Raw genomic sequence first — 16,312 nt, forward strand, 5'->3', positions numbered from 1 at the left:
TCTGCAGCTGAGAAGAGAAACTAGAGATGTGTGGCTTTGATTCCCTAAGTGGTGCAAGCAAACCATTATATGGATAAGGTTGGTTTGGGATTCCCATTCTGTTCTGCGATTTCTCTTCTCCTCCCCCCCCCCCTTCAGAGAGGAAATCCTGCTGGTAGCCTAATCAGTCTAGGTTCTTTGCACTGTCCTAATTGCTATATTGTCTGAGAACTATGCCCTAGGATCCAACGCTACTGCTAGTAATGGCCAGAATAATGCCTAGAAGCGGAGGGTAGAGAATCGGTTGAAATTGCAAACAACAATGAGCTATTTGCTGGCTATTGTTACTCATGCAGCTCTGGCTTCTCACAGGGTTATATTCTTCAATTGGAAAAAATGCTCTGGGCACTGGGGTTCTGTTTGTTCTAAACATCTCTAATCAGAATCTTTAATTTTAAAAAAAAGTAAGGATCCATAATTTTTAATCATGGAAAAGTTAAATGTGAAAAGCAGGCAAAACCATTATCTAAATGTAGCTTACGCTGAACGGTAACTATTGGTATTGCAGTACTGTATAACGCTATAAAGGTGCGTGGGGCTTTATACAACTTCCAGTAGGATACAAACCCTGTTATGAAGCATTCACAACCTGAAACTGGCAAGACAAAATATGAGAACCCAGTCTCTGCCATATCTGAATGGGAAGACTAGAATAAATATGGGAAGGGGACCTGAAAGTAATGGGAGTTCCCTGGTAGAACAAGGGTTGTTTGCCTGATTTGAAGTGTGCTGCTTAAAATGTACATGTGTTTCACTCTCCGAGAGTCCAGGATTAAGTGTGTCCACTTTATCTCTATTCTCTGCCAGGATGGGTACACTGTTAGTGTGTCAGCCCTTTCCTTGGGAAAGACTGCTCATTCCAGGTCAGGCTGCAGAGCACAATGCAAAGGGAATTCTCTTGACTGCATAGCTCCTGGTCTGGAGAGAGGGCCACCCTTTCTCCCCCTGCCCCTTTGAGAGGGGCTTCAGATTGGGCTTGAGGAAAATATGCAAGGACACCCCCCCCCCTCCCCAGTGATTCAGTGGCTTGATTCTTGAACTTTTGGCACTGCCTTTCCCTCGGGAAAGCTGCTTATTTGGTCACTGTGGCGTCTCCAGTGTACAAGAAAGTATTGTCTGATAATTTTTTTTGTTTGGTTTAAATAAACTCTAGAGAAGCATCCCACTCTGTTGGCTTCCAGTAGCTTCCATTGCTCTGGCTCTCATAAAGGCCATTTGTTTGTGTCTTAGAAAGAAACTGGCTTGAGTCCCAAAAGCCTTTCAGTCTTTGTGTCGCTTTCCAAGTGCAGTCCAGCCATCCCAGTGCTTTCCCCGCAAGGCTATCCGCCCTCACTTCCCCTGAGGAACAACTTCCATCCTCTGGACTTCAGTTAGGAAACTCCAAGTAGGACGTAGGGTCTGTTGTATTGAAAATCCAGCTTCTCCGGCGCCTGAATTTTCTCCCCTACCATGAATTGATACAGAGCTTGGAAGTGGGGCTGCATCCGATTCCAGAGTCCTTTCCAGTGGGCTAGAATCCAGTTCAGGTATTTCTTTTTTCAGGGACTGGGCCTCGAGTACATTACAGGCAGACTCTGGCATCCTGCTCAGATTGTCCTTTTCATTCAAGAAAATGATCCGCATGCTAAAGGGAACCTCCTACACTTGCGGCAACTTCATTACCTACAGACAGCTCATTAGGGAGAGTGGAAGAGAAAGCAGGGGTTCTGTCCCTGCTGTCTGTCTGTCTGCCCATACTTCTGGGCAGGACTGAGAGTACTAGAGAAGCAGCCACACAACCAGCTTCTTCTGGCAGAGACCCAGGAGTTTGGCTTGGCCAGTCCTTAAATCTCCATGAGTGCAAAAAAAAAAAAAAGTCTCCCTCCTGTTCCCACTGAAAATCGGAGAACTCTCCTCCTGGCTTTGCATCTGCATTCTGTCCAGAACAGAGCTGAGCAAGTTTAGTGGACTTTTGTTTGTTTGTTTTGGGGACAGAACTGATTCTGAAACGTGGCGGATGGAGGGAGGAATCCAGTTTGCTTCAAGCCAAAACAATTTGTCAAACAAAAATCCTGAAAAACAAACCTAATTTCAAATTGGCTAAAATATTTGACAACTCAAAGCCAAATTTTTAAGCATTTTTTTCCTCCCCCCTCCCCCCCAACCATGTTTTGATTTGGCCATGTTTGGGTGTGTTTCACCCTTACTTTTTTAAAATTGGCCAAATTTTGAAATGCCATTTCTGGAGGAAATGTGTCAAAATGCAGCATGTTGGCTTTTAAAAGTGGGGTTTTCCCCTCAGCCAAAACTATGCATTGAATTCAACACAAACTTGTGAAAAGTTGCGGAGCACCAAAAATTGCATTCTTTTGACAAAAACAAATCTATTAGTCAAAAAAAGAAAAGGAGTACTTTTGGCACCTTAGAGACTAACCAATTTATTTGAGCATAAGCTTTCGTGAGCTACAGCTCACTTCATCGGATATTCTGCATCCGATGAAGTGAGCTGTAGCTCACGAAAGCTTATGCTCAAATAAATTGGTTAGTCTCTAAGGTGCCACAAGTACTCCTTTTCTTTTTGCGAATACAGACTAACACGGCTGCTACTCTGAAACTAGTCAAAAAAAGTACTCCGTTCTAATCCTGAATGACAAGCTGCCTTGACTAAAGACAAACCTCCACCTCTCCCCCCTCCCCCCGCCCCCGTTATTCCCTCCCAACACGCCCACAACACTTGCTAGGATTTTTGTTAATGGGGGAGTTACCCTCTTCCCTTTCTTCTCCCCTCATTGACACATCTTTCTCCTCTCATCCACCTTTATTTCCAATTCTCTTAATAAAAGGATTTAGCGGAGTTTGTCTCCACAAATGCATGGTGTTCTGGCCTCTAACATCCCCTACAGCACAAGCTGCTCTCCCACCTTCATTAATTTTTCCACAAAGTCTACAAGGTTGGGGGGGGGGGGGGAGTGTTTGTTTTTTTTTCCAATTGACGTTTTGACTCTGAGGGCAGTGAGACAGGATTTGATCCATTGCAGAAAGGAATTTCTCCAGTCAGCTTGGCTGTCTTTAAAAACCTTCCCTCTGTCCCTTCTATTAGTCCAGCTCAATAATGCTTGAGTTGTCATAGCACATGCAAAGAGATGAGGGGGAGTCCAGAACCCTCCACTTTGTCACAGGTAGTTACAGTCTGCCGTGTGTAACTTTATCCCATGTCCATTTGTCATGATAGCTCTCTTCTCTTAATTTGACGGTAGTCTGTCATCAATATGTGTCTGTGTGGAATTGTATGCTGGCCTCCTGCCAATCTTCGTCTGACAAGATTGTGTTAATGCCTTCCCATCACCTCTTGCCCCTCTGTGCCCTCCTACCCATGCACACACCAAAACACTGCTTCCCCATCTCATTGGCCTCCTACCAATCTGCCATGGCACTTTCCTAGAACTAGCAATCCCCTCTGTCTGTTACTCCCTTTACAACAATCATTCACCACTTGACCTGTGGCAGCTGAGCTGATGTCTGAATTGGAACAAACTCTCAGGCGCACAAAATTCTAACTATTGGCACGTCCCCGTGGCCCCAAATCTTCCATGGTTTACAACTGCCACGAGCTTCATTGCCACCGGGAGTTGCTCTTGCCCCTTCCTGACTCCTGGTCCAGTTGACAAGTCTCTGTGACCACCTAGTTTTTCTGCGTGTCCCTGTGTTAGAGTGTAAAGCAGACTGTCACCAGGGTTGGCAGGTCCTTGAAGCGCTTCAGCGGCAACACACTAAGTTTTCCTGGTTGTGGGGGAATGGAGTAGTTCGCAATGGGAGCTGCGTGACCGCTCCAACCAGCCTGAGAGTGGATGGATGCAGGGGTACTCCGGTGTGAAGGAAAGAGGATGGAGGGGATACCGAAAGAGTGTTTTTCTGTTGCAGTAGCATCTAAGAGCCCCAGTCATGGACCAGGATCCCATTGTGCTAGGTGCTATATAAATACATCAAAGAACTTAAAAGCCCCATCCTCCAAGAACTACAAAGCTGGCACCATAGGAGGGTTCCCTGAGCACTGTGGATTCGGATGGTAACCAGAATACTTGACGCTCAGAGGTTGTGGTCGGGGAGAGTGCAGAAAGAAAGTTGGCTTCCTCCCACAATTAATAATTTTGTCTTTCAGTTACCATTACCAGCCCATAGCCATGAGGAAGTCCGTGTCACTGACTGCAAATCCCATTGGGTTTCATGGAGTGGAACTTCCTTCTGCGCCAGACTGCCTTGTTGCCTTTGTTTCCCTTGCAGCTGGTTTCCTCCAGTTGCTGGTGGTTGTACATAGCAACAACATCTGTTGCATAAATGCAGCATTAACAATGAGACATTAAACACTCCTAAAGTTAGGCGAGTCCAAACATTCAGGCTGCTCCCACAGTATTATCTCTGCCATAGAATGATAGAAATGTAAGACTGCACCAGGTCCCAAGAGGTCATCTCGTACAGAGGTTCTCAAACTGGGGTGTGTGGATTACTACAGGGGGGAGGGATAGCTCAGTGGTTTGAGCACTGGCCTGCTAAACCCAGGGTTGTGAGTTCAATCCTAGAGGGGGCCATTTAGGGATCTGGGGCAAAGATTGGGGATTGGTCCTGCTTTGAGCAGGGGGTTGGACTAGATGACCTCCTAAGGTCCTTTCCAACCCTGATATTCTATGATTCTATTTGTGGGGGGACAGGAAGGGAAACATACTGGGCACATTGAGAGCTGGGTGGCCAGAGAGCAGCAGCTGCTGGTCAGGCATCCAGCTCTGAAGGCAGTATCGTCGCCAGAAGCAGTGGAGAATTAAGGATGCTGTGGTATTGCCGCCCTTACTCAGCTCTGCTACTAGCGGGCAGCACTGCCTTCAGAGCTGGGCACCCAGCCAGCGGCCACCGCTCTACCTATAGAGCTGGAGAGCAGTGGCTGCTGGGTGTGTGTGTGTGTGTGTGTGTGTGTGTGTGTGTGTGTGTGTGTGTAAGCTACTACAGACACAAACTGGAGGGGGGGGGCATAGATCAAATAAGTTGGAGAACCACTGATCTAGTCCATATCCCCTGTGATGAGGCAGGACCAAGTATACCTAGACCATCCTTGACAGGTGTTTGTCTGACCTGTTCTTATACCCCCTGTCACTGGAGGTTTGTGTACACTACAAAATTAGGTTGAATTTATAGAAGTCGGTTTTTAGAAATCGGTTTTATATATTCGAGTGTGTGTGTCCCCACAGAAAATGCTCTAAGTGCATTAAGTGAATTAACTCGGCGGAGTGCTTCCACAGTACCGAGGCTAGAGTCGACTTCCGGAGTGTTGCACTGTGGGTAGCTATCCCACAGTTCCCGCAGTCTCCACTGCCCATTGGAATTCTGGGTTGAGATCCCAATGCCTGATGGGGCTAAAACATTGTCGCGGGTGGTTCTGTGTACATATCGTCAGTCCCCGCTTCCCTCCCTCCCTCCGTGAAAGCAAGGGCAGACAATCGTTTCGCGCCTTTTTTCCTGAGTTACCTGTGCAGACACCATACCACGGCAAGCATGGAGCCCGCTCAGGTAACCGTCACCGTATGTCTCCTGGGTGCTGGCAGACACGGTACTGCATTGCTACACAGCAGCATCAACCCCTTGCCTTGTGGCAGCAGACGGTGCAATACGACTGGTAGCCGTCATCGTCATGTCCGAGGTGCTCCTGGCCACGTCGGCCAGGAGCGCCTGAGCAGACATGGGCGCAGGGACTGAATTTGGAGTGACTTGACCAGGTCATTCTCTTTAGTCCTGCAGTCAGTCCTATTGAACCATCTTATGCTGAGCAGGCAGGCGATACGGATTGCTAGCAGTCCTATTGCATCATCTTCTGCCGGGCAGCCATGAGATGTGGATGGCATGCAGTCCTTCTGCACCGTCTGCTGCCAGCCAAAGATGTAAAAGATAGATGGAGTGTATCAAAACAAGAAATAGACCAGATTTGTTCTGTACTCATTTGCTTCCGTCCCTCCCCCATCTAGGGGACTCATTCCTCTAGGTCACGCTGCAGTCACTCACAGGGAAGGTGCAGCGAGGTAAATCTAGCCACGTATCAAGCAGAGGCCAGACTAACCTCCTTGTTCCAATAAGAACAATAACTTAGGTGCACCATTTCTTATTGGAACCCTCCGTGAAGTCCTGCCTGAAATACTCCTTGATGTAAAGCCACCCCCTTTGTTGATTTTGGCTCCCTGAAGCCAACCCTGTAAGCCGTGTCCTCAGTAACCCCTCCCTCCGTCAGAGCAAAGGCAGACAATCATTCCGTGCCTTTTTTCTGAGCGGACGCCATACCAAGGCAAGCATGGAGGCCGCTCAGCTCACTTTGGCAATTAGGAGCACATTAAACACCACACACATTATCTAGCAGTATATGCAGCACCAGAACCTGGCAGAGCGATACCGGGCGAGGAGGCGACGTCAGCACGGTCGCGTGAGTAATCAGGACATGGACACAGATTTCTCTGAAAGCATGGGCCCTGCCAATGCATGCATCATGGTGCTAATGGGGCAGGTTCATGCTGTGGAACGCCGTTTCTGGGCTCGGGAAACAAGCACAGACTGGTGGGACCGCATAGTGTTGCAGGTCTGGGATGATTCCCAGTGCCTGCGAAACTTTCGCATGCGTAAGGGCACTTTCATGGAACTTTGTGACTTGCTTTCCCCTGCCCTGAAGCACGTGAATACCAAGATGAGAGCAGCCCTCACAGTTGAGAAGCGAGTGGCGATAGCCCTGTGGAAGCTTGCAACGCCAGACAGCTACCGGTCAGTTGGGAATCAGTTTGGAGTGGACAAATCTACTGTGGGGGCTGCTGTGATGCAAGTAGCCCACGCAATCAAAGATCTGCTGATATCAAGGGTAGTGACCCTGGGAAATGTGCAGGTCATAGTGGATGCCTTTGCTGCAATGGGATTCCCTAACTGTGGTGGGGCCATAGACGGAACCCATATCCCTATCTTGGCACCGGAGCACCAAGCCGCCAAGTACATAAACCGCAAGGGGTACTTTTCAATAGTGCTGCAAGCTCTGGTGGATCACAAGGGACGTTTCACCAACATCAACGTGGGATGGCCGGGAAAGGTACATGACACTCGCATCTTCAGGAACTCTGGTCTGTTTCAAAAGCTGCAGGAAGGGACTTTATTCCCAGACCAGAAAATAACTGTTGGGGGTGTTGAAATGCCTATAGTTATCCTTAGGGACCCAGCCTACCCCTTAATGCCGTGGCTCATGAAGCCATACACAGGCAGCCTGGACAGTAGTCAGGAGCTGTTCAACTACAGGCTGAGCAAGTGCAGAATGGTGGTAGAATGTGCATTTGGACGTTTAAAGGTGAGCTGGCGCAGTTTACTGACTCTCTTAGACCTCAGCAAAACCAATATTCCCACTGTTATTACTGCTTGCTGTGTGCTCCACAATATCCGTGAGAGTAAGGGGGAGACGTTTATGGCGGGGTGGGAGGTTGAGGCAAATTGCCTGGCTGCTGGTTACATCCAGCCAGGGCGGTTAGAAGAGCACAGGAGGGCGCGGTACGCATCAGAGAAGCTTTGAAAACCAGTTTCATGACTGGCCAGGCTACGGTGTGAAAGTTCTCTTTGTTTCTCCTTGATGAAACCCCCCACCCCTTGGTTCACTCTACTTCCCTGTAAGCTAACCACCCTCCCCTACTCCGTTCGATCACCGCTTGCAGAGGCAATAAAGTCATTGTTGCTTCACATTCATGCATTCTTTATTCATTCATCACACAAATAGGGGGATGACTACCAAGGTAGCCCAGGAGGGGTGGTGGAGGAGGGAAGGAAAATGCCACACAGCACTTTAAGCACAGCACTTTAAAAGTTTACAACTTTAAAATTTATTGAATGCCAGCCTTCTTTTTTTGGGCAGTCCTTTGTGGTGGAGCGGCTGGTTGGCCGGTGGCCCCCCCCACGGCGTTCTTGGGCGTCTGGGTGTGGAGGCTATGGAACTTGGGGAGGAGAGCGGTTGGTTACACAGGGGCTGTAGTGACAGTCTGTGCTCCAGCTGCCTTTGCTGCAGCTCAACCATACACTGGAGCATACTGGTTTGATCCTCCAGCAGCCTCAGCATTGAATCCTGCCTCCTCTCATCACGCTGCCGCCACATTTGAGCTTCAGCCCTGTCTTCAGCCCGCCACCTCTCCTCCCGGTCATTTTGTGCTTTCCTGCACTCTGACATTATTTGCCTCCACGCATTCGTCTGTGCTCTGTCAGTGTGGGAGGACAGCATGAGCTCAGAGAACATTTCATCATGAGTGCGTTTTTTTTTTTTTTCTTTCTAATCTTCACTAGCCTCTGGGAAGGAGAAGATCCTTTGATCATTGAAACACATGCAGCTGGTGGAGGGAAAAAAAAAAGGACAGCGGTATTTAAAAAGACACATTTTATAAAACAGTGGCTACAGTCTTTCAGGGTAAACCTTGCTGTTAACATTACATAAATAGCACATGTGCTTTCGTTACAAGGTCACATTTTGCCTCCCCCCACCGCATGGCTACCCCCTTAATCCTCCCCCCTCCCCGTGGCTAACAGCGGGGAACATTTTTGTTCAGCTGCAGGCAAACAGCCCAGCAGGAACGGGCTCCTCTGAGTGTCCCCTGAAGAAAAGCATCCTGTTTCAACCAGGTGACCATGAATGATATCTCACTCTCCTGAGGATAACACAGAGAGATAAAGAACGGATGTTGTTTGAACGCCAGCAAACATACACTGCAATGCTTTGTTGTACAATGATTCCCGAGTACGTGTTACTGGCCTGGAGTGGTAAAGTGTCCTACCATGAAGGACGCAATAAGGCTGCCCTCCCCAGAAACCTTTTGCAAAGGCTTTGAGAGTACATCCAGGAGAGCCGCGAATGCCAGGGCAAATTAATCCTTTCACATGCTTGCTTTTAAACCATGTATAGTATTTTAAAAGGTACACTCACTTCTCTGCCTGCCGGGTCCAGGAGGCAGCCTTGGGTGGGTTCGGGGGGTACTGGCTCCAGGTCCAGGGTGAGAAACAGTTCCTGGCTGTCGGGAAAACCGGTTTCTCTGCTTGTTTGCTGTGAGCTATCTACAACCTCATCATCATCATCTTCTTCTTCGTCCCCAAAACCTGCTTCCGTGTTGCCTCCATCTCCATTGAAGGAGTCAAACAACATGGCTGGGGTAGTGGTGGCTGAACCCCCTAAAATGGCATGCAGCTCATCATAGAAGCGGCATGTTTGGGGCTCTGACCCGGAGCGGCCGTTCGCCCCTCTGGTTTTCTGGTAGGCTTGCCTCAGCTCCTTAAGTTTCACGCGGCACTGCTTCGGATCCCTGTTATGGCCTCTGTCCTTCATGCCCTGCGAGATTTTGACAAAGGTTTTGGCATTTCGAAAACTGGAACGGAGTTCTGATAGCACAGATTCCTCTCCCCATACAGCGATCAGATCCTGTACCTCCCGTTCAGTCCATGCTGGAGCTCTTTTGCGATTCTGGGACTCCATCATGGTCACCTCTGCTGATGAGCTCTGCATGGTCACCTGCAGCTTGCCACGCTGGCCAAACAGGAAATGAGATTCAAAAGTTCGCAGTTCTTTTCCTATCTACCTGGCCAGTGCATCTGAGTTGAGAGTGCTGTCCAGAGCGGTCACAATGGAGCACCCTGGGATAGCTCCCGGAGGCCAATACGATCGAATTGTGTCCACAGTACCCCAAATTCGACCCAGCAAGGCCGATTTAAGTGCTAATCCACTTGTCGGGGTGGAGTACGGAAATCGATTTTAAGAGCCCTTTAAGTCGAAATAAAGGGCTTCATCGTGTGGACGGGTGCAGGTTTACATCGATTTAATGCTGCTAAATTCGACCTAAAGTCCTAGTGCAGACCAGGGCAGGGATTCCATAGCCTAACTCAGTAATATATTCCAGTAGTTAACTATCCTTATCGTTAGAAAGCTTTTTCCTAATTCCTAACCTAAATCTCCCTTACTGCTGATTAAGCAGATTACTTGTCCTGCCTTCAGTGGACACAGAGAATATGAATCGTCATCCTCATCATAACATCCCTTGACATATTTGAAGACTGTTATGAGGTCCCCCTTCAGTCGTAGTCTCCCTCCCCCGCCCCCAAGACTAGACATGCTCTGTTTGTTAACCTTTTCTCATTGGTCAGGTTTCCTAAACTTTTTATCATTTTTGTTGCTCTCCTCTGAACTCTCTCCAATTTGTCCACATCTTTCGTAAAGCGTGACACCCAGAACTGGACACAGTGCTCCAGCTGAGGCCTCACCAGTGCTGAATAAAGCAGGACAATGTCTCCTGTGTCTTACATGTGACATTCCTGTTAATATACCCCAGAATATAAGCCTTTTTTGCAACTGCATCACACCGTTGATTCATTCAGTTTGTGATCGACTGTAACCCCCATATCCTTTTCAGCAATACTACCACCTAGACAGTTATTCCCCATTTTCTAGCTGTGCATTTGATTTTTTTTTTCCTTCCTAAGTGAAGTATTTTGCATTTGTCTTTATTTAATTTCATCTTGTTGATTTCAGACCAATTCTCTTTGTCAAGGTTGTTTTAATTCTAATAATGTCCTCCAAAGTGCTTGCAAGCCCTCCCAGATTGGTGTAATCAGCAGATTTTAGAAGCATACTCTCCACTCCATTATCCAAGTCATTAATTAAAATATTTAATAGTACCAGACCAGGACAGACCTCTGGGAGTCCCCACTAGGTACGTCCTCCCAGTGAACCATTGATAACTACTCTTTTTGAGTAGGGTTTTCAACCAGTTGTGCATCCACCTTTATAGTAATTTCATGCAGACAACAATGTCCTGTGGGACTATCTCAAAAGCATTATTAAAATAAAGCTGCATCATGTGTACTGCTTCCCCACTATCCACTAGGCTAGTAAGCCTGTCAAAGAAAGAAATTAGGTTGGTTTGGCGTGACTTGTTCTTCACAAAGCTATGCTGGTGGCTGAGTTTTACTGAACCACGTGTCTTACTGAAGCATAGTTTAGTTACTGCTCTGTATTGCACAGTTGCTGCTGATTTGTTTAAGTAAAACTTCTTAGGGTGCCTAGCGCTTGCGATGTCCACCTTTTTTGTTCTCAAAAATCCAAAGTGAAATAAATAAGTAAATACTGCAGAGAGGGTTGGATTTTCCAAAGTGCTCCACACTGACCTAATGTTGCTCCCATTGAAGTCAATGGTAGACTTTTTTGGTAGGAACAGAGTTAAGCCAATGATGTGCACTTCTGAAAAACCCACTCTTAAAACCAAACAATACATTTTAACGTTTACAAGGATAAAAAGGAATCTAAACCACTACATCATGGGAGCTACCTTCACTTCTAGGGTCTTCTGACTTTTGAGTGCTCGACTTCCCAACCTCAGCATTGCACTGCCTTAGTTATTTGGAGGGGTAACTATTTATTTGTTTGCTCGATTGATTTTGTTTGCATGATTTGCCTTTGATTTCACTGATTATGAATTTATTTATTTTATTTTATTTTATTTTTAATAAAGACTGACTTGGCTTGAGGTGCTTACAGAGATCACGGACTTCTTCGATCTCTTAGATTTTTTTTTTTTTTTTTAAATAAGACCAGTTTGAAATTACTAGCTTCAGGCACTTTCAGATTCTGAGGTGTGTGTTCACACGCACATTTTCATACTCCAATGATCAAGCAGACATTGGTTCAAACTGAGAGATTGTCTTTGGGCATTTTCATCTGAAAAAGAAACCTCTCTGAGGCAATAATATGCAACTTCTTAATTTTTGTAAAGAAGGGGTATTAGGAATGGCTTGAAGCAGACATTGGAACTCAATCATAACTAGCAGTTCCTTACATTTATCTTCTATTCTGTTTTTATTATGTCTGTTGAATTTTAGTGAGGGATGGGCTTTTTTGTTATTTTGTTGGGGGTTTTTTGTTTTTTTTTAAAGTAAAGTATTCGTAAGAGAGAATGGAGCCAGTCATAGTACCTTCTCTACAGGCTCTGCTCATATAGCACAATCTGGGCTTGCAGCACCTCCTGCTATGCTTCTTCTGGGCCATAGTTATCCAAACTTTGTAATTAGCTTTTCAGAGCGCTAAGGTCTAGTTAAATGCTAGAATGTTTCTGGTGAAGACTCTTCACTAACGTGTTTGTCCTGCCTGTGTCTCTCCCCTTTTGCAGGGATCTACATCCTGATTGCTGTTGGTGCAGTGATGATGTTTGTGGGGTTCCTGGGATGCTACGGTGCTATCCAGGAATCCCAGTGCCTTCTGGGAACGGTAAGAGAGACAAATGCTTGAACACTACATGGTATCAGGCAGATCTTTTAACAGTCACCTAGCCAAATTTTGTGTGCAGAAAGTAGTGGGAGTAGTTTAAATCTGGACTGAATGGAGTACTGGAGAGCAGCACATACGGGAAGAATGTTGCATTGGCTACTGGATAAGACTAACTCTCTCTCATCTTTAATAGTCAGTGACGATGATGGGAACTAATCTTTCGGACACTGACGAAAGGTATAAATAGCTTCAGTGTTCTTGGAGGATGAGTGTAGTCTCCCTAGGTATCGCTCTTTCTCTACCATCCCACTCTTTTGGACGTGAGATTCCCTGTGCATGTCAGGAGAGGAGCAGTCTCCGTTGCTCAGAAAGTTTGTGCTGCTAGTGAACGTCACCAGCCTCTTGCTGATTCCTGGCCTTAGGATGGGGGCAGGAGCCACCAGTAGAATGGGAGGGTGTAGGAAGCAGGGCACACTGAGATTCATTCCAGCAGTCACAGGGGAATGAGGCCAGTTGGGACTCACTACATTTATTTGTCCCACTCTGGACACAGGGCCTCTAAGCAGTGACAGAGGACCCCCGCCCCTTCTTTCTTACCTAGTGTCCTCTACAAACTGCCCAAACCCTGGAAATCAGTTTCTGCCTCAAGTGGATAACCCAGTTCCTTAAGGGTTAACTGACTGTGCTGTGGCCCAGAGTAAGTGCTTGGCTTAAGCTTCCTACAGTACGACAGGGAGGCCTTTGTGGTAAATGCTGGGACACTTTGTTATTCAAGCAAGCAAGTATTATCAGTGTGATCCAACAGTTCAGGACACTGGGCAGGTTCTGTTCTATTAACATTTGTACAAACACCAAGCCCGCACAATGCTGTTGTCCCCATTCACCTTGACCTCCACCGTATCTCTTTGTGTTTATTAACCATGGCATTCCAGTAGGAACTACTCAGCACCTAAAACTGAGCTAGGTGCTTTAGATATGTGGTAAACAGTTGCCAGTTTCTCAGTTTATACGGTCCAGTATATATCTATCAACAGGGGAACCTGAATAATGGAGGCCCGGTAAACTAAACCATTGGAGAATGGAGATGATTGTGATGGTAGTAAAGAGAGGGACTCTTTGCCGGTCTTAGTGTTCAGAGTGTGAAGTACGTTTGGATTAATCATATGTCCAGTTTCCTGAGTTTTCGCAATAGACTATTCCATGATATTTCCAGCTCATTCTTGTGACGTTTTGGTACTTTCAGAATCCAGAACTACTAAAAATTTGAAAAATAGGAGGTGAATGAGGGAACTATTGATTTCTGAACTTTCTTTGACTCTTGCAAGTTTTGGTCTGAACTTTGGGTGAAAGTTCACGTTCACGTTGAATCCCAGTGCTGTAAAGGACTCTGGCTGGAGAAGTTCCAGCGCTCAAGTGTGTTCATGGACTGCCTGGAATTAAGACACATTGCACTGGTACATCCTGTGTATTCTGGGAAAGAAATCTATCCTTATGAGCCAGCTTCCTGTTGCCATCTCTTTGTGTTTGTCCTTAAAGAAAACACAGCACCCCAAAAGCCTCTACTTGTGGGGGAGTTTATTTGTTTAAAATTAGTCCTAGGCTGGGTTGTAATCTTAGACTAGACTCCAGTCTATTTGGCTTTCCAAGGGAAAATGTTTCACAGCACTCTCCAGTTAGGGGATTGAGCACCGCACCGGGACTCAGAGCCAGGAACAGAACTCAGGTTTCCTGCCACCAGCCTGATGGGTGATCTTAAGCAAGTCATTTCTGTTCCCCGCCCCTCAGTTTCCCATCTATAAAAGGGTGATAATGATCCTGATCTCCTTTCTAGAACATTTTGCGCTCTCCTGATGAAAAGTGCTATCTAAGAGCCAGATATAATTACTAATAACAGTCGAAGGTGAGAGGAACCAACTGGCAAATATGGCAGGGGTTATCTGAGTGAGATCCTGAGGACCTTGAGAATATTCTGTCAGCAAGTTCTTGTAAAACCAAGGAACTACAGTAATTGAATTCCCTGCCTCCCTTTGAAGTCTGGAAGGAGATTTAATGAGCAGATGATAGAATCTATGTGAGACCTCATAGTGAAACTGATTGCTATGGCTGAGATTAGCAGTCTTTGACTGCATCCCTCCCTCCCACTTTTGTTTGCCAAGGGAAGGCTGGAGGCACCTTTTGAATGACACCTGATAAGCTGTGGTTACATGAGGAAACTGATGCTACTGTGCATTGAGGCATGGAGCTTTCAAGGTAAAGTGTTTTAACCCACCAGGTATTTATTTCCCCTCTGTGACCTCACTCCCCGTGTGGCCGAGGATAATGGGTGTTCATGGGAAAATGTTCATCACAAAGGAGTAATACAAGGCAGTCCATGGCATTTAAATTGTCCACAAAAGCCAGACTGGAGATAGAGGTGCTAAAGACTAGGAACCATGGAAGTGATCTATTGAGAATATGTTCTAATGCCACAGATGCTATTTTCGCTATGTAGCTGGTAGGAGGAAGGTTTTCCTCCCCTAGCACACCTTGAAAGTTCTGTACTGCTGCCATCTCCACGGATGTAACTTTGGGGAGCGTAGGAAGATGCATAAGGAAATGACTATTTGAATGGAGACTCAGGAAGAGAATAACACAAAGAGGAGGCGTTGGTACTAAATGCGTACACCATATGCATCGTGAGCTTTGCTTCGAGGGATGCTGGATAGCTTTTTGGATGGCAAGAAATAAAGCACTCCTTGTTTTGCAGTAATGTGACCTTCAAAAGATTAACAGGAGCCCCTGAAATGGAAGGGCAAGCTTTCTAGCTGGACCCTGGGAACGTGGCTTTTGCTATAAGGGAAGATGTAGTAAGGATCTCGGTTCTGGAGAAGGGTAAGGAATAGATTCTGTGAATTCCATGTCACTAGGGAGCACTTTAAGTCAAGGCACTGAGCTTTGATAGCACTGAGCCTGACTGGAGCTTTTTTGCTCACGTTTTCAGTATGGCAGCACTGACCAAACTCCCTAAATCCTACCCCTGCTTGCACTGGGCTCTGTGTGAAATCTGGCCTATGTTCTCTGTGGGAGGAAGCTCCTTTGGAAGTACCAAGTGCCTGGTCAGGAATCTGGAGGGGGTGTCTCAGAACATTAACTTTATATAGGAAGAGTTTCATAACTTACTTGCAAAAATTATTAAAAGTGCAGCTTTCCAAGAACATGTAAATAAACATTTTTCTCACCGAGGATACCAACTGCAAGAGTGAAACCTAGTGTCCAGTCTGGGAATTACAGCAGCCTTGCCCCAGCTGTTTGGATTGTTACAATTGAAACTGCACGCACTGGCTACAAATGCCTCAAGTTCTCTCTTTTGTATAGAGCACCACTTCTACTTCTTGTAATCCCTTTCGTTTTACACATTGGAGTCTAGGCTCTTAATTTCCAGATCAGAGGCCACAAAAACAGAATAATTTTGTTACAAGTACAGTTTAAAAACTCCTTTTTCCTGTCTTCCTGGGATCATTGTGCATGTGTGTGAGTGAGTGAAACTGGGAAAGAAATCCCAATTGCCAATAATATGGTGCTCCCTTTTGTGATGTATTCTTTCATGTGCACATCCACCTCTTCCCTTTCTGCACATCCACCTCTTCCCTTCCCTTCCATGAAGTTGGCTGCCAAACAACTAGGACAATAGCCTTTCCCAGCAGAGAGTTGGTCTAGGGAATGGTGTAACAGGACTGGCTGTGGGAAATGCTCAGAGAACTCTCCACCCCATGCTTTCCCCACAGGAATGGTGTAGGAACACTTAGATGGCACTTGACTTGGACCAGTGTGATTTAGCTTCTCTTTCTTCTTTCATTAGTCTCCCAAAGCCAGAATAGAAAATTAACACTCTGGTCCTCCTGGAAACCCAAAGGTCTGTCCCTCGCAGTGGTGGAACAGGAGTTCCCAGGGAAACGTTATGGTCAAAAGGGCTAATACTATCTTTGGATGCATAAACAGAGGAATCTCAAGTAGGAGTAGGTT

General features: G+C 46.3%; 1 protein-coding gene across 1 annotated transcript in view; it reads left to right on the forward strand.

The window, feature by feature from the left end:
• CD81 (CD81 molecule) overlaps window positions 1-16,312 on the forward strand; it is a 77,493-nt gene that overhangs the window by 53,226 nt on the left and 7,955 nt on the right. The window contains exon 3 of the mRNA XM_007062976.4: window positions 12,213-12,310. Within this exon, the coding sequence (XP_007063038.2) occupies window positions 12,213-12,310 (98 nt within the window). The remainder of the gene's footprint in view (window positions 1-12,212; window positions 12,311-16,312) is intronic.

The sequence above is a fragment of the Chelonia mydas genome, chromosome 6 (assembly GCF_015237465.2).
Source record: "Chelonia mydas isolate rCheMyd1 chromosome 6, rCheMyd1.pri.v2, whole genome shotgun sequence".
NCBI lineage: Eukaryota > Metazoa > Chordata > Testudines > Cheloniidae > Chelonia > Chelonia mydas.